Genomic DNA, 19,156 nt, shown 5'->3' with positions numbered 1-19,156 from the left:
CCTCCACCCAGATCTAAATAATTTATCCAAATCTTTCAAGGATTAAATTTTAAATACTTTTATATTTAAAACATTCCATTTCTGTCCTCTTCTTATTTTTTAGACTCTTATATTAATCTTCTTTATAGCTTTCAGATAAGAAAAGGAAGTATTTTAAACGAAGGAAAGTGAAGCACTAAACCTTCACTGTTAGCTTTACATTGGGTCAAATTATAAAGAAACTGTCATCAGTATGATTTCCCACTAAAAAAAGGACCCTCTTCTTTTCCTTTCCCTTCTCCTATAATCCTAACTTATCAACAGGCAGGATGCTACTGACAGATGAGTCAAGTCATCTCAGTCAGTTAATTACTCTGGTTCTTCCTCAGCCAGCACTTCAGACACTGGAGTGAAAGGCACAGTCAGTGAATCTCAGCTCTGCCACTAAGATAAATTTGGACAATTAAGTTAATTTCTGTGAGCCTGTTCTCCCATAGGATTTTTTAAAAGAAATACATGTGGAATAGATAATTTTTAATAATAACTTACACTTATTAAGCACTTTCCATAGATCAGGCAGAAATACAAGGCCCCATATTTATCTTCTGCAACAAAAACTTACCTGAACAAGTGCATAAAAGATTTTCAGAATCTGCTTTTGTAGTAAAACAGAATAATGTGAGGAATCGGGAAGGAGCTGCATGATTTGTTGCTGAATACGAGGCAGAAATATTTGCATTGCTGCTATAAGAGGCTCTCTTTCCTCTGCTTTCTTATATCTACATGAGCAAAGACAAAAAGAGAAAAAAAAATAATTTCTCCCCCTACAAAAGAGTTATAAATAATGAATTTTAAAAAAATTTTTTAAACTAGATACAGCTAACTAAACAAAAACATTCCAAACAGTGGCTTACATTTTCTGTTTGGATTTTAAGAATAAACTTGGAAGAAAATCCCTCTTTTAGGCAGAGAAACCTAAAATCTTTCTAAAAGGGGTTAAATTGATTTCAAAGAATTGTAGACTATTTTGCAAATTTCCTAAGTGATTTTTTCTACTACGTAATTTTCATCATACCACAATTTTTCCTATTAAACATAAGTTGACAGACATTCCTATCATATAATAAATAATGTAGGAAAAAATTTCTTCTTAGAATACACTAAATTGAAATGTTAAAAATAGTTTGCAAACTTAGGTGCTCTCAAATTACTTCAATTGCTCCAAATCTCAAATATCTTCTAAAAACTCTACAGAGTCAGAACTAACCAGTTTTTTAAAACTACAGGACTCTGCATGCCTAAGGCACAACCCTCCCAGAAACCAGAAAGCAATGCTATTAAACATGACGCTCACTGGTCTCCTAACTCCTGAGCAACTTCTATGGAAAAGAATGTCACTAGCAAGGAAACTTGAACATTTTCTATCCTGCATCCAAAAAGTTAAATGTTTGGTTTACTTAATGTGCTCACTTGAAGAACTTAAATATTAAGATACCTCTATATGAGTTTCCAAGGAAAACTGTTAATAAATGGGCCACTGAAACTGGCAAATAAATTCAAGAAACACTGCATATCTTACCACTGCCTTAGAGATTAGCAATGTACTTTAGCAGATTTAACGTTCTCTGAATAACTATAGTAAATAAACATGTTTGTGCTTAACCCACCATCTCCCAAACCAACCTGATTCCGCAGAACACCCATACAGCAGACCTCTCTATGCAATTTAATTCTTTCTAAGTAACACAAGGCTGGTTATCTTCAGCCAGTAGAAATCAACTTACTCATATGTCTTCACCAGTTGATACAGACATAATAAACTGCCAAGCCAGCTTCCACTGCTCTGTGATTGCAAGTAATAGTCTATCTTGTCGACTACCGCTGGCCAGTGACCAGGGAAATCATATTTAATGATGGCACGGAGACACATTGTTAACTGGACTCTATAAGGTGGGGGGAAAAAAGTCCACAATCTAAGTAGTTATAAGTATCAGGTTTCAAACACCTCTAATATTTTACACAAAAGCACTCTAGCCTCTATTTACCTATATTATATAGTTACATATCTTGGGCAGGGGAAAAAAGAACAGTCCTATAAAGAAAAATCTCTTCAGTAGCTCCACTTACTGAAAATAAACAAAATGGGTAATTTCCTACAATGAATGAAAACTTTCAAATGGGATTATCCTAAATACAGCCTTGGGGGGGAAAAAGAATTTAAAAACAAAAATTCATTTAAAAATTCTCAAAAAAAAAAAAAAAAGGAAGGAAGAAAGAATGAATCCACCACAGCTCTGCAAAATTTCCCACTTTGTCATCTTTTGTAGTTTAGTTATCATATCCTAAGGGGGAAACAAAACAAAACAAAGTATTTTGTCATTTCAACTGGAAAAACAGCCTAAAAATAGTCAAAGTAGGTAAAACAAACAGTGGGAAGCATCTCAGTGAGCCTGAGCCATCCATTATCAGTAAATAGCCAACACAGTATGTTGCTCCTATCAAAGCTTCCTAAGACAGTAATTTTTGTCTTTTAGAATAAGAAGCAAGTATTAGCTGGCAATTCCTGAAAAGGAAAGCTAAGTTATGTGATGCAGAGAAATTAAGAAAAAAGCAGTAAGAAAGACCTAAAACCAACTTCTCTTTAATAAAACAACAAAGTTAATAAAAAACGTGATCTCATAACATTTATGTCAGTATCCATTTCCTCAATGGGAGCCCTACTATAATTGGGATTGGGGAAAAACAAAATTGAGGAAAAAAATTTCTCCTCCACAGACTATCAATATGTCCTTATATGGTCACCTGCAAATGGTTAGAAAGTGAACCTGGCTAAATTAGGATTCCATAATGCCTCCTCCCCCAAAAAAATGTGTGTTCCATTGGCTAATAATTTGCATTCACTGAAATGAAACACACAAAATAATGCCTTTTATGTTATCAAATCCATTTGAAAATTTTTCTTTGCCATACTCTTAAACAAACTCTGAGAATAGTTCTTTAAGAGTGATTACAATTAAGACTTCAGGACACACAAGAAGCAACTGTCTCACGATAAAGATAAAATTCTCCTCTTGTGCCACCAGCAGTTGTTCCTAAACAATAAATAAGTCACATCTGTGCACAATAAAACTAAAACTTCTCATTTTTTCAAATTTCATCTTTAAGAGACCTCCCAACACCTTCTTTTTCCCAGCAAGCAAGGAGGGATGGCTATGAGCAGCCGTCTCTTCCTATGCTATTGTGCAGAAGCATCACAAGACTCAGAAAGAACTGAAAGTGTAAAGACTTTGACAAGACAGGGACACACGATGGTGCCAGGGGGGGAGCCCCTGCCCGGCTGGATGTGGGCACCCGCTTAGAATACTGGGGATTTTCTTTAATCAGTACCTGTCCTTCCTCCTCTTAACTAACAAAGGAACTGCATGAAGAGTTGTTCAATGTTTGCTCTCCTTCCCCACTATTCCCCTCACACTTCCTTCCCTATTTCTGCTGCTTATGACATAATGTACATGAGACACTCAGGGCTAAAGTTATAGCTCATTTATTAATGTTAAACAATTTCGCTCCCCTACCTCAGTTTCACCTCTTTCCCTCCTCCGTTTTCAACAGAAATCTAACTACGAACTCACGTGGAAAAGAATCTGTGTTTCCTATTTTGAAAGTGCAAACTGTTTGTGAGTCTGTAGCTCTGCGGTGTGAGAGGGGAAGCCGCTAGCATTATGTGCACACTCCTACCAAAATCCGGGTCCTCGGTTGCAGCAGCCACATTTCAGGCACTCAAAGCCACGTACATCACGTGGCTAAGTCCTGGACAGGGTGGGTACAGGAGAGCTCCGTCATCACAGAAAGGCCTACTGGCCAGTGTTGCTTATAGCATCTAGCCTGAATTTTAAAAACCGGAGCCAGTCTTCTAGCTTATACCTACTCTATCCTGTCTTCTCCAAAGAAAAAGAGACTCAGTTCATTAAAAAAAAATGAATGAAAACATAAGTAAAGTAGGAAGAAAAGTGGTTAAAACTCCCAGGCCTCAATTTCCCTGTATTAGGGGGGATTGGGGGAAGCGGCTGGTAAAAGTAAAGAGATCATAACTGAGAACACAGGTTATTTAAATAGCAGGGATTTATACAATTTAAGTTAAGTTTGATTTTTGCCTTAATTCTTTTTTGGGCAACGTATGGCAACTAAATCTTTTCCAAAATACTCTGAGGCAAAGAATTACAAACGCAAAGACAAATAAGTAAAACAATATTTTTTGAGTGCCCACCTTCATTACTTTACCTCTTCAGATATACAAACTTGAGGCTGATGATTAAATCCAACCTCTCCCATCCAAACATTTCATGCTCCCTACTAATCATATAGAGTATAATGTACCTCACTAAATCCGGAGACCGAATTATTCCTTCCACAATGTTATCGCGTATTTGCTGGCGATCATTTTCATGAATGTTGAATGGAAATACTGCTTCTCCCGGTGGAGGTTCTCGGTCAGGCCAGTACTGTGTCACCATGTTCTTCAAGTAAATGGCAGCTAAGGTGGAGAAAAAAATGCTAACGTAGCAGTACTGAAAAGATGGCTTTAACTTAGCTTTACAGAGCATGAAAGGCTAAGCCCTTCATGTTATATCTTCACCACTAAACATGATACTCAGCAAAAATGGAAAAATCTTACAATTATAAATAGCCAGCCGGTGAAGGGAAAATGTAGAAGAATTTAAACTTTCTCTTTAGCTAGTAAACCAAATCTAAGCAGAAAACATTTCATTAAATCAAGCTTCAGAGTGTAGAAGACAGAAACATGATCTAGGAATCAAGTGTCTATCCTTAGACTAAATATAAGGTAGTCTAAATGAAACTCTACTAACTGTATTTTGATATCATAAAGATAATACTGCTCCTAATGCCTAAAGCTGAGTCCACAACAGGTGAAATTCCACTGTCCTTCATGTACCCTGCTTCTCTTGTTTTCTTTTCTCACTGGCCACTATCCTGCACCACCATATTTGAAATATTGCTAATTTCTGTCTTACCCTTCTGAAATATTTACCACTTGTAAATGGAAGAATAGGGAAAAAGACATCAACCTTCAAATATCTTTAGACAACCTCAGGAAATTTCTTATCTATTTATTTCTATCAAAATACATAATAATTTTGTTCCTATTCTGTTTAACCATCTTCAATAGTTAGCAAAAGGCTTCTGAAAGAAACAAGCTAAAATACTTCAGACAGGGTTTTGATAGGCAATGTGAAGCTTTCCAACTATCCCAAATGAACATTAATGTAAATAAATACCTATTACATCATACACTTATATATACATTATATATAAAAATAAAGAGATGCGATCTACAAAGCATTTTAACTTTCTTCCCTTGAGTTTCTCCTCTCCATTCTTCCTCCCCCTCCCTTTTATCCCAATTTTACATAAAACTCAATTGGTTCACAGAAGCATTATGACACAGAGAATAAACCAACATGTTCTACGTTGGCTACAGTACAACTGAAATGTAATGAAATTATGAACTTGACAAACAGCAACTTGCAGATAGCAAAGGTACAGACACGGTAAAATCATGGTCTTATTTATAATACAGTCATTAAATACCATTAATTTTACCACTAAAAAATATTTTTATTATTGGGCACCATACAAGATAGCCCACATAAAAGGCACACTAATTTGTATATGTTAAAATAAGTCCTCGGGGCGCCTAGGTGGCTCAGTCAGTTGAGCACCTGCCTTCAGCTCTGGCCATACTCTCAGGGTCCTGGGATCAAGCCCTGTGTGGGGCTCCCTGCTCATCAGGGAGCCTGCTTCTGCCTCTCTGTCTGCCCAACCCCACTTGTGCACACTCTTCCTCTCTCTCCCTCTCTCTCAAATATTTTTTTTAAAGTTCTTAAAAACAAAACAAAATAAAATAAAATAATAAATCCTCAGTTAGAGGCACCTGGGTGGCTCAGTCAGTTAAGCATCTGAGCTCAGGTCACGATCTCATGGTCTGGAGACTGAGCACCTCATCGGGCTCTGCACTCAGTGAGGAGTTTGCTTGTCTCTCTCCCTTCCCATTCTGCACTCACACACACACGTGCACTCTCTCTAATAAAAAAATAAAATCTTTTTAAAAAATTAAATCCTCAATTAGTTAAAATAAAATTGAACTTGTTTTAAGTTAATAAGAGAGTATTAATTTCTCATATAGATAATCATGGATTGTTAAGAATAATGCAGAAAAAGTACCAAAGATAATTCAAACTATCAATAATCTAAAAATCTTCCTTTCATCATTTAAAGTTATCTATCTAACCACTTGCCAGAGCTAACAAAACATAAATATCATCTTAATCCAGTCATATGGATATTATTAAACTTTGTTTTTCTGCAAAATCCACCATTCTAAGCATCTTAAGTCTAAAATTAACTTTCTAACGCATACACACAGTTCTCTCCCTCTCAAGGACAACAGATCATCATTTAAGCCCTATGCTCCGGAATCCAGACTCACAACGACACAGGTCAGCCGGTCCCACAACCTCAAAGGGGAAAGGATGCCAGTAAGAACTCACTGAAGCACAACGCTGGGCTTTTTGAGTCGACGTTTCTAGGTTTTTCCATTTTTCATTGTAATTTGGTAGTCCCTCTCTCTTATTCGTTTAATCTGTTACAGGCTAGGAAATTGAATAGTGTATGTAAATTATAACCAAAACAAGATTAAAGAGATTCTGAGTAAGAGCCAAGAGCTTCCTACATACAAGACACATGGGTTTTAATGGAAGAGTTTCTTGTCATGCTTCTGGACTGATCAGAGGCATCTTTCCTATTTTTTCTAGGTTCTGTATTCTAGAACACTAAGGTTAACCTTAAAGAATAACTTGTGAATAACTTAGCCATAGGCTGAATTTTTATATCCCTCCCTATCCATCTTTTTTTTTTTTTAAGATTTTATTTATTTATTTGACAGACAGAGATCACAAGTAGGCAGAGAGGCAGGCAGAGAGAGAGGTGGGGGAAGCAGGCTCCCTGCCGAGCAGAGAGCCCCGCGATGCGGGGCTCAATTCCAGGACCCAGAGATCATGACCTGAGCCGAAGGCAGAGGCTTTAAACCACTGAGACGCCCAGGCACCCCGCCCATCCATCTTTTAAAAATACATACAAAACATCAGAAGAACAAAAAAGCAAGCAACTTACAGAAAACAGACTCATGCTATTTTTCAAATGAGGGTCCCCACATCAGTCACCAACAATGACTTCATCAGGTCTAATGTAACATCCAACCCTAAACTACCACTTTCACTTATTTACTTTTTAATCTTTTTTTTAAAGATTTTATTTTTAAGTAATCTCCACACCCAACGTGGGGTTCAAATATATAACCCCGAGATCAAGAGTCACATACTCTAGTGACTGGGCCAGCCACGTGCCTCTCAACTACCACTTTCAAATGCAAACAACTTTTCTGCTCGTAGCAACTCCAAAATGTACTAAAGAAACCACATTTCTGAAACTAGGTTTAGGTATATTAGAGGGTCTCCTCGCAAGTAAGGAGTAAAAAACTGAAAACAAAGCCACCTGAGAGATTCTTAATCATAACTATACTAAATTTAAGATGGGCTCCTTTCTCTGTACGTTGGATAATAATATTAAGAATGTTATTATGCCTCTTAATACTGGAAAATAACAGAACATCCAGATTTATTTTGTTTTGCTTATCAATATCAAAATATAACATTTTTTCCCTATTTCTCCACAGTAAAGTAATAAGGGACATTCACGAATGAGCTTGATTGATGGTAACAAGAATATTATAGGATTGCCCACAAGCCAAAAAATCAAGAACTGACTATTCTGCAGAACTATGTCTTTCCACCTAATATTAGCATTTTTTTTTATAGTTTTATGCAGGCTGACTTCTTTTTAAAGCAAAAATCACATCATTCTTTTTTAAATGTCATGATAAAATGATAAATCACCTGTCTGGGTGTCACCATAAGGTTCTTGGGGTATCTTTGTATTTTAATAATAGATTAAATAGGACAGAAAATTTATAAGTTTAGGTTAGATATAATGTAGAATTTTATACTGTATATTTTACATTCAATGATAACACAGATGCTCTAAGAGAGAAAACTGTCCTATTAAAAAATTAACCACCAAGATAAACTCTGTCTTGTGACTAACAGATTTGAAATCTACATAAATTATGAAGAAAAACTGCCTATAAATGCTATTTACATTTCATATCAAAATCCAGTTATAGGAGCGCCTGGGTGGCTCAGTGGGTTAAGCCTCTGTCTTCAGCTCAGGTCATGATCTCAGGGTCCTGGGATCAAGCCCCACATTGGGCTCTCTGCTCAGTGGGGAGCCTGCTTCCCCCTCTCTCTCTGCCTGCCTCTCTGCCTGCTTGTGATCTCTCTGTCAAATAAATAAATAAAATCTTAAAAAAAAAAAAAACCTCAGTTATATACATTATTAAGATTCAAAGTTGTATAGAGGATTTGAGGAACCTAGCATTATTGCAGTTATGATACAAAAAGTAAGCAAAAGCAACTTGGTGAGAAGATTCAAAATTCAAAACTTTAATACCATTAATATCCACCCAGCATCTCCATTTCTCATTATTTATTCTTTGAAAATATTTCCACAAGTATCCAGAGATAAATGTCCAAGGATTCTGATTATAGCTTTGCCTCTATCAACAATAACAACAAAAAGGGACAATAAAGGAAATATCTATCAATATCAAATTGTTTAAATAAACTAAAATAGTTCTGTACAAAGAAATAATGAACAATTGTTACAAAGAATAAAGTACATGTATATGCATATACACTGGTATGGAACCACTGCCCAAGGGTATATGGTTCAATGGGGAAAAAAAAAGTTATAAAACACCATGTGGAATAAAAACAGATTTTTGTTACATTTTAAAACCATCAAATCTATAGGAAAAAAAGGAATTGGAGAACCTTGCACCAAAGCTGATGGCAGGTATCTTTGGGGGTGTAATTGAGGCAATCCAATGAGTTTTTGTAGTGTTTATATGTCATGTAAAGAAGACATATTAAATCAATAAACTGTGTTAAAATCTTTAAAAATACTATTTCTACAAAGCTTCACAGGAACTCTACGATGGCCCTATAAACACTTAGATTATTAAAATAGCTTCCATTTAGCAAAATGTGATTTCAGAACAGCCCTATTTCATAAAAGATTACACAACAGAGTTATAGTTACAAAAAATCTACACATAAGTCTTATACACCTTGTTAAAGTTACAAATAATTACAACATGTAGGTTTTTCCATAAGCTTTTCTTAATAACAAAGGGATCTTTAAGGAAATCATACATATTGCTACAAGTATTTCCCCAAAGCTAATGATTCTTTACCTCTTTTTTTGTTATGTTCAAGGAAGATTAAATACTTTTATCAGCGTGTAGAGTATAATCTTATCTGTATAAAATTGTTGATCCCTCCCTACCTGAACCTGCAAAGACTAATGTTTGCCTAATGTTGATGATGACCATTTCTGAGCAATGAATATTGAGTAAATTTTTTTACTTTCATCTTCGTATTTTTCTGTATTGCCCAAATTATTCATAATGAATATATATTGGGGTGCCTGGGCGGCTCAGTTGTTAAGCATCTGCCTTCGGCTCAGGTCATGATCCAGGGGTCCTGGGATCCAGCCCCGCATCAGGCTCCCTGCTTCTCCCTCTCCCTCTCCCCCTCCTTTTGTTCCCTCTCTCGATGTCTCTCTCCATCAAATAGATGATTAAAATCTTAAAAAAAAAAAAAAATTATATATATATATATATATATATATATATATATATATCTCAAATGGCCTAGCTTTAAAAAAAAAGTTTTTAAACACCTACTTTTTAAATTAGCATTTATCATTTTATTCCCTTTATCTTGATATTACTATCTTTTCAGGACTCATGACTCTCCAAGACTTTCTCCATCTTTTACATTCTGGCCTGTAATGACCAGCTCATTAAGAAGGCAAAAAGAGGAAGGCACAACATCATGGAACTACCATAAGGTCCCACAGCACTTGAAAGTAAGTCCCATGTTTAAAACAAAAGTCCTGGGGCGCCTGGGTGGCTCAGGCAGTTAAGCGTCTGTCTTCGGCTCACATCATGATCTCAGGTCCTGGGATCCAGCCCCACATCAGGCTCTGTGCTCAGTGGAGAGTCTGCTTCTCCCTCTCTCTCTGCCCCTCCCACTGCTGCTGCTCTCTCTCTCTGTCAAATAAATAAATAAAATCTTAAAAAAAAAAAAGAAAAAAAGAAAGTCCTGTTCCCCAAACACGTGTTTAGGAACATTTGTGTACATATATTACCTCCACGATCTGACTTATGAATGGAGCTCAAATCCACAAACATAAATTCACGGTCTTCATCTATGGACCCAAAGAGTGGGCCACCAGGAATCATAAAGAATTAGGGAGATTAAGTCATTGAAATTGTGAAAACTAAGGGGGAAAATGGCGAAGTTACAGAGGCAAGGAATCAGTAGGTAAAAAGGAGAGGAGAGGAAAAGCTAGGGAAGATGTAAAAGCTCAGTATCTACCTCTAAATTTCCAGGGAAAAAGAGAGTTTTTAAGCCATTAGAAATACTTTATGTGTGCTTCCTATTTTTTAAAGAAATCACAGACATGAATAATTTTATAACGGATGAAAAAACTACTCACCTGCCTGGCGTACTGGGAATTCCACATGGTCAGAGACTATAATCCGAAGTAAACTGGGGGCAAAATTGATAATCTTGTAGGACTGAAATTACAAAGAAATATTTATAAAATAGGCCAATATAAATGAATAACTATTAGCACTGTTACTGAATACATTACTGTCCAAGTAAAAGGAAAACTTTTAAAGTGAGAGAAATTTTCCAAGGCAAAAATAAGACTACTAAAATACTTCAAATCAAAACTGGAATAAATTGATGAATAAAGGGGTATGAATATTTTTGTTTTTTAACATATATTATCAAAATGCTCTCCAGAAAGTGTGTAGCAATCTACACTCCCAAAAGTAGTATATACCCACCTAACCAATACAATGTTTAGCATTATCATTCCTTCAAAACTGACTCATATTTTAAATAACATTTCTGCTAAGTTAAAATTCATCCTTTCTGTTGGCTCTTTGTTTTCTTCTACAAATTATTCCCTTTATCCTTTTTTGAAGAGAATTTGTTTCAGTCTTAATAAATCCTAAGAGCTATTTATGAATTTAAAATACTTTTATTGGACCTACACATTGCAAGTGTTTCTTCCCAGCTTATTTGTGCTTTAATTTTGCTGATAGTATTTTTGACAAACAGAAACATAGAAAACGTGGATCCAGTGTAGGAAAACAGACAAGATAATGTTAATTATCTGTGCATGAGCTATGGAGAAGAACGAGTCCAGGCTGGAACAATGTGCCTCATAAGACAGTGTTGAGAGTTGTCACCACCAGCTGCCCTGTTGGTGGAGCATCCTTTATTTTATTTTATTTTATCTTATTTTATTTTTAAGATGTTATTTATCTATTTGTCAGAGAGAGAGAACACAAGCAGTGGGAGCCGCGGGCAGAAGAAGAAGAAAGCTCCTCATGAGCAAGAAGGCCAACCCAGGGTTCAATCCTGGAACCCTAGGATCATGACCTGAGCCAAAGGCAGACACTTAACCAACTGAGCCACCCAGGCACCTGGTGGAGCATCTTTTAAACCTGACACCCAAGTAAGCCTGTGCTGACATTCATGCCGCCTGGGTCCATCCCCGCTGCCCCCAACAGGTTCTACTTTGACCTACCCCCTGAGTTTGACAGGCTGACTGTAGAAGTTAAAAAAAAAAAAAAAAAAATACAGAGCAGCTGGTTCCTTTTGATAATACTCCCTCCAAATGTCAAGTACCTGGACCAGGTTACCATTCTGCCACATTCCCAGAGCTTACACTTGGCCTTGCCCGCTGACATTCCCAGAAAAGACTCATAAATTCTCAGTAAGGCTAAAGCCAACAGTGATGAAGAGAATCTGTTCAGCTTCCCTTCTCCCAGGAGCCTGGACTAGCAGTGGCATCTTTTTCAACATATCACAAGGTTTATGCATATCACTCAACTTTTTTTTTTTTTTTTTTTTTTTTTTTTTTTAGGATTTTCCTTATTTATTTGAGAGAGAGAAGGAGAGAGAGCATGAGAGGGGAGAAGGTCAGAGGGAGAAGCGGACTCCCCGTAGAGCTGGGAGCCCGACATGGGACTCGATCCTGGGACTCTGGGATCACGACCTGAGCTGAAGGCAGTCGCTTAACCAACTGAGCCACCCAGGTGCCCACCACTCAACTTTTTAATTTAACCGTCTTTCCTATTCATTTATTCATAACAGCATTAATAAGATAAAGGATTAAAAAATTCAGGGAAAATTCATATCAATATTTTAATATCGATCTTTTCCATCCAAGAACATTTTGCTTTCCAATTCTTTCTATAAAATTTTGAATTATCCAGGTGCCTAGGTGGCTCGGTCGTTGAGCATCTACCTTCAGCTTGGGTCATAGTCCCAGGGTCCTGGGATCGAGATCCACATCGGGCTCCCTGCTTGGCAGGAAGCCTGCTTCTCCCCCTCCCACTCCTCATTTGTGTTTCCTCTCTCACTGTCATTCTCCCTGTCAAATAAATAAATAAAAACTTTTTTAAAAATTTAATTATCTTATAATTGTTCTTCCTTTCATCCTATCTAAACCTCAGAATCTTGAATCTGTTGTACATAAAGTTCTTTTTCATTCATAATTGAAACCACCATTTTAAAGTAATTTTTAAGAAAACAGATTTCTCCTAACAGCTGTTTACAGGAGTCAAAATTAACACAGATTTAGTCCAATCTTCAAACCTTCTACATGTACATTATTATAAAATAACTCATGTTTTTAACATCTGAGATACAGAAAGATTCTGTAGTGAATCCAAGACTAAAACATCCATAGCTTAGTTCTAATCTCTCCAGTGCAGATACTTATTACACATAAGTACAAAATAACCTGTACACTTAGACTAATAGTATCTATTTTAGAGTCGTTATTGTGGAGACTGCTTTCACTTCAACACTGTTGCCTTTGTACACATTTTGGAACTCCGTTTTTTGCAACTGCCTGCCATTTTAATGACCTTGTGCAACTTTTTGTCTTCTCCTTTCAGCCTTGATTCAAACTATGTTAATTTGGCCAGCTAAAACATCCCAAGGTAAATTCAGATAAAGTTTCATACAATTTTTCCTCACCAATATTTATCCAATTTCTTTTTCCACCTCGGAGTTCAAGTTTTTAAGAAAAAAATGAAAGACATTTCTCGATATTTACTTTGTATCTGTGAAGTTTTCTGAAAATAGTGTATTTACTTAGCATAATTCTGCATCTGACAAGAACTCATTTTATTTATTTATTTTTAAAGATTTTATTTATTTATTTGACAGAGATCACAAGTAGGCAGAGAGGCAGGCAGAGAGAAAGGAGGAAGCAGGCTCCCTACTGGGCAGAGAGCCCAATGCGGGGCTCGATCCCGGGACCCTGAGACCATGACCTGAGCTGAAGGCAGAGGCTTTAACCCACGGAGCCACCCAGGCGCCCCAAGAACTCATTTTAAAGCAAAGACCTGCTGCCTCCCGTTCTCTGTCTCACAGCTCCCACTACATTACCTTTTCGAGTGCTCCAACATGCCAAGCTGAAGGCCTTAATTGGACTTGCTCTTCCCTGTTTCTCTCCCAGTTCTTCACCTGCTTCACTCCTTCACAACATCTAGATCTTGGCTCAGTGTCACTCTTCAGAGAATGACCACATTATTTATGCACTCCAACACTGTCTCTCCAGGACTTTACTATCTATAGCACTATAGCACTTATGACCTGATACTATTTACTTATCTCTATCCCCCACTAGAATGCAAGCTCTGTGAAAGCAGAGCCTTATATTAGTGTCCGCATGAGAACTCAATAAATATGTTATTCATGGGGCACTTGGGTGGCTCAGGTCAGGATCCCAGGGTCCTGGGTTCCAGCCACACATGAGGCTCCCGCTCAGCAGGAAGCCTGCTTTTCCCTCTCAATCTTGCCCCCCTCTTGTGTTCCTTCTCTCCCTGCCCCTCTCTGTGTCAAATAAATAAATAAATGAAATCTTTAAAAATAATTAAACAAATAAATAAATGTTATTCATATAAGCAAACGCTCTTAAAGGGCAATAAAAATGACACAGACAGATGCACGGAAAAGCAGGGATTCCAAAGCTCAGCAATGAAAGTAATTATTTTTATTTCGCTACTGAGGCCATGTGGAGAATGTTTTATTAAAAGAAGATAACTCTGTGAATGAGTTACTGGAGCAAGATATCTACCCATTCCTACTTCCCTTTGCTGCTGCTAAAGGGACTTCTGGGCCTAAAGACAAGAAGGAATGCACAAAGGATGCATTCTTAATATACTGAGATAAAACTGAAAATGTGTTTTCTGGGGACCCCTGAGTGGCTCCATTGGTTAAGCATCCAACTCTTGGTTTCGGCTCAGGTCATGATCTCAGGGTCATGATACCGAGCCCCGTTTCACGCTCCATGCTCAGTACAGTCTGCTTAAGTTTCTCTCTCTCTCCCTCTGTCCCTCCCAAAGCTCACAAGCTCTCCTCTCTCAAATAAATAAATCTTTTTTAAAAAAAGAAAAAGAAAAAATGAAAATGCGTTTTCCCACAGAAACAATATCACACACAGCAATCAAGCAACCAATAACTAGTAACAGAAATATGTTGACTACAGAAAAATGGAACTCCAAACAAGAATTTATCCCTCAGAACAGAGGCTGTTATGTTTTGAAACTGCCTACTCTTCTACAAGGCAATTGACAGATCATCAGTACACTGCAGAAGCTGGCAGAGCGTAGTTGCTGAGGGGGAACCTAGACTAAAATAAACGAGCTGGACCCTAATCACTTATGATAGATTCCCCACCCATTTGTCCAACAAAGCAGGACATTACAGTGGTGATAAAGAATAAGCAAACAAAACCCAACATTATAGCCGTATATTACTATAAGGTTATGCGACATTATACTTGTCTTCTACTTACAGACAATTTAAAAAAAAAGTACTTAGTAAGAGCATATTACAATCCAAAGCATTATACAAAATGTAATGCCAGAGTGGCATAGCAATAAGCTACTTATAGCAGTTGCAGAGGAAATTATGGTCTGCGATGAAATGGGTGGATATGGGGCAGGGCAGAGTGAGGATGAAATGGGTTTGAACTGAAATCCCATCAAGAAAAATGTAGACTTGGTTCCCAAGGGTCTCTTCTGGTTCTGCAGGCTTTCCCACCAACCCTTCCCCTTCTGTCTGGGGACATACACTTCTACATTGATGAATCACTTACACATTGATGAATCAGAAACAAAGCAAGGATAGGCAAACAGAGGCAGGAAGGTACAACATGATACCAAAGACATGATCTCTATTGACACTATCAAAATAACATCTGGCCTCACTGTGAAGAGAAGGGGGTCACATACAGGCCAACACCCCTGGTCATACTAATAGATTGCAAGTTCAGCTCTTGCTTTGTTCCTTCTAAGCAACCCCTGGATTACTATTCTTCTAGCCAGTCAACATATAGTACCCTGCTTCGCAAAGCCTGAGACAGGTACTGACTTCATCGTTCCCCTATTTTGAGTGAGAGTCCTTTTCTTTTCAAGGTAACAACACATGCTCTTTAGGCTTCTGCTTAACTCCACCTTCCCTCCAGTGCTTTCACTCTCCCTTTTATCTCTTGGGAATCCTGAATTCACACTTACTCCAAACGCCATCCAGATTTCCCACTGGATTTCAAAGATTTAAATGCACAGTTGCACTTTAAAGTTAACTCCAACTAGGAAAACCTTAGTGAACTCCCACAGAAACTTTTACTTAAGACAGCTGCTCTCAGGAAGCACAGACTCACCTAGCTTGCTAATTAAAACATAACTGGGACCCACCCCCAGAGTTTCTGATTCTCTAAATGTGAAGCCCAGTAATTTCCAATTCCAGCAAGTTCCCAGGTGATGTAGATTCTGCTCATCCTGGGCAGCACCTTGAAAACCACTAATTTAGGTATATTCCTTTACATTTTAAGGATCACCCCTACCTCAACCAGCTGTCACTCTACCCTAGGGAGTAGACCTTAATTCGTACTTTTTAGTGAGAAGTCTATCATTCATTCTTACAGGTGAGGAGGAAAACATGAGCTAAATTTTGGGATCACTACGATTTCGAAATGTCGGTAACGCTGGAACAAGGTTAGGGCCAGTAAGAACTGAGGATGGAAGATAAAAGAAAGTCTTAGACGTTTTAGCGCTTATAAGAAATCCCTCCAAACGCACATTACTCGACGTGTCTTTTGTAAAATATACCACGATGAAAACTGCCTGTCCTCTCCCCTGCACTCTCCCGGCAGCCTTTCCCAGAGCTCCAACAAAACTCTGCCAATCAGTGTCAAAACAGTCCTACCAACCGCACAGAAGCAGGCGATGGGAGGGCTTCCCACCGCAACACCTAAAAAAGGCTGGGTCTGGAGAAAAGCTGAACTCAGATCTGAATTTTAAGTGAAATTTCCCACCCTCTTCCCTAAATCAGCGTACTTCGGGAAATCACACACCCTGCAAACACTGGCAACGCTTTCCAAAGCCTCTTTCAGCGATCCAGTGGACTGAACAAGCTGCACGGTGGAAGGAAAACGACAGGAAAAGATGCAAAGGTGGCCAACAGGTGCGCGAGTTGTTGAGGAAAGATCCGGGGAGTGCCGCCAAATTGGCCCCCGGGGCTGGGGGTGGGGGGCGGGCCGGGAGGAGCGTCGGGGTCCGAAGCCCGGGTTGGGGTGGAGATCGGGGGCACCGAGGAGGGAGAGCCCGGTGAGCCCGCGGGGGGCACCAGGGGGGCGCCGCAGGCCCGCTCCTCACCTGATTGAGCTCGTTCTCAGCTGCAATCCGCAGCTTCGGGTCGATGGTGCCCTTCAGCGCCTGGATGATCCGGTTGAGGTCCATCTCCCCGGGTGGGGGCTCCGCGGCCCCCGGACCAGTAGGCCAGACTGCAGCTTTAGTTTTTCTTTTGATCCTCTCAGCCTCCTCCTCCGCGACCCCTAGACTACCTCACTCCCCACCCCCCGCCACCGTCGCCACCTGCAGCCACTTGCTGCGCCACTCTGACTCCGCGCCCCCTGTCCTCCCTTTCTACCCCCCACAACTCGCTCTCCATTCACCCTTTTACGACAGCCGGTGGGAGGCGGGAGAAATGAGAAGAGGAAGCGGCGCTTCCTTTACGGCGGCCTCTTCCCCCAGGGCGTGATGCTATGGCAGCTCCCGCAGGCGGCCCCCATGCTGCTGTACGGAGAACAGTAATGGCTTCTTCCCGGGAGCGAAACCGTGCTCACTAGCTCCGGCAAGCGTCCGCCGCGCGTCCGCCGCGCGTCCGCCATGCTGCCTTACGGAAAACAGCCTCACTTGCTTCCCAGATGAGGAAACAACCGGGCTCCAGATCTCTTTACATGGAATGGCACTTTTTGTTAGTACGAAACTGTTTGGGCATCACAACTGAACCTGTTCCAGGGCAGACCTGTTGGAACCTTAAGATCATCTAGCTCATAGGAGGACAGGGTTCCCTTGGTCTGTGGGAGCCATCTTCTTTCATTCATTCATTCATTCATTCATTCATTCGCTGAACATCTGTTTAACATGTTTTTGGGCCAGAGTACTGAGATATTTAGGTTCTACATTATAACAAGATGACTGACATGCAGGTTATTATGAAGGAACGTAAAATCTGACAGAAGATACAAATGTACAAGTATTGGGGCACCTGGGTGCCTCAGTTAAGCGTCTGCCCTCGGCTCGGGTCATGATCCCAGAGTCCTGGGATCGAGCCCCATATGGGCTTCCTCCTCAGCGGGGAGCCTGCTTCTCCCTCTCCAGCTCCCCTGTGCTTGTGTTCCCTCTCTCACTATCTCTCTGTCATAAATAAATAAAAATCTTTTTTAAAAATGTACAAGTATTTAGAGTAATTGTGAAAATAAAGAGATCAGAGAAACTATTGCGCCTGAGAGTTTCTGAAAGATGTCTGTATCTTCTCAGAAGAGTACTGAAAGGCAAGAAGAATTATACAATTATCACCCACTGTGGCATTATCTGGCCCCAAAAATTCAATGGCCTAGTGGTTGGCAATGTCTCTTACTGCTTCCAGTTTTCCCCCTCGTTAGTCCATTCTCCACACTGCCAACAGAGTAATGTTTCTTAAAGGTTAATACTGTCATGTCCCTTCCTTGGTGATTTCCCATCAATTTTAAGATAATATTCAAACTCCTTAGCTTAGTACTCCAGGGTCGTGGGAATTGTAGTGCTTTCATCTCCACACTGTTTCATTAACCCACTTTCTTGCAACTAATGATAATCTAAAGCTCCTTGACCTCTGAAATCTTAATTCCAGTATCCTCTTTTCAAATTAGGACCTATTCTTCCATCTCTCTCTCCCCCAGTAATTCTTCACCTGTTTTCCAACTCCATTACTTTTTTAGTTCTCCTTAGTCTCCCCATTCCTGACTACACATCCTTCTCTGCTTTGAAACTCCCAATTCAACTTCTTAGGTCCACCCTTGACCCACTATGCAAATTAATACTGCTACAAATGTGTGTTCTTTTTTCTTTTCTTTTCTTTTCTTTTCTCTTTTGTCAGAGAGAGAGAGCGCGCAGCAGGGGAGAAGTAGGCAGAGGGAGAAGCAGACTCCCCGCTTAACAAGGAGCCCAATGTGCAACTTGATCCCAGGAACCCAGGACCACAACCCATGCCGAAGGCAGATGCCCAGCTGTCTGAGCCACCCAGGTGCCCCCACATATACTCTTTTCTTAGGCTCAACAATGCTATTCCTTCATTGATCAGAACCATCTTCCATTTCCTAGCAACAGTTCCCAACCTCAAGACTCTTCTCAAACTCCTACCTGTCTCATGGAGTCCTAAAAAGTTGAGCAAAGCCATCAGGCTCAACTCACTCAAACACAAATTAATCTCTGCTTACCTCTATTCACCTCCTTATGCCCAATCTGAACCTAATTCTCTCCATCTCTTCTGGCACCTTGCTCAATAAATCTCACTTTTCGGGTGCCTGGGTGGCTCAGTGGGTTAAGCCTCTGCCTTCG

General features: G+C 39.4%; 1 protein-coding gene across 2 annotated transcripts in view; it reads right to left on the bottom strand.

Annotated features, from left to right (window-relative positions):
- IPO8 (importin 8) overlaps positions 1 to 17,240 on the bottom strand; it is an 82,844-nt gene extending 65,604 nt beyond the window's left edge. Inside the window, exons 1-5 of one of the 2 annotated variants that reach the window (XM_080809947.1) lie at positions 16,931 to 17,240; positions 10,678 to 10,759; positions 4,354 to 4,510; positions 1,764 to 1,922; positions 602 to 758 (exon numbers count right to left, since the gene is read on the bottom strand). In XM_080809947.1, the coding sequence (XP_080666073.1) occupies positions 602 to 758; positions 1,764 to 1,922; positions 4,354 to 4,510; positions 10,678 to 10,759; positions 16,931 to 17,014 (639 nt within the window). In that variant the 5' untranslated portion in view covers positions 17,015 to 17,240. Of the gene's footprint in view, positions 1 to 601; positions 759 to 1,763; positions 1,923 to 4,353; positions 4,511 to 6,545; positions 6,575 to 10,677; positions 10,760 to 16,930 lie in introns of those variants that run through there. The other variant, XM_080809948.1, reaches the window with a different exon arrangement.
- Positions 17,241 to 19,156: the final 1,916 nt, after the last annotated feature.

The sequence above is a fragment of the Martes martes genome (assembly GCF_963455335.1).
Source record: "Martes martes genome assembly, chromosome: 8".
Taxonomy (NCBI): Eukaryota; Metazoa; Chordata; class Mammalia; order Carnivora; family Mustelidae; genus Martes; species Martes martes.
Note: the sequence above shows the minus strand (reverse complement) of the source record. Positions and strands in the feature narration are given on the sequence as shown.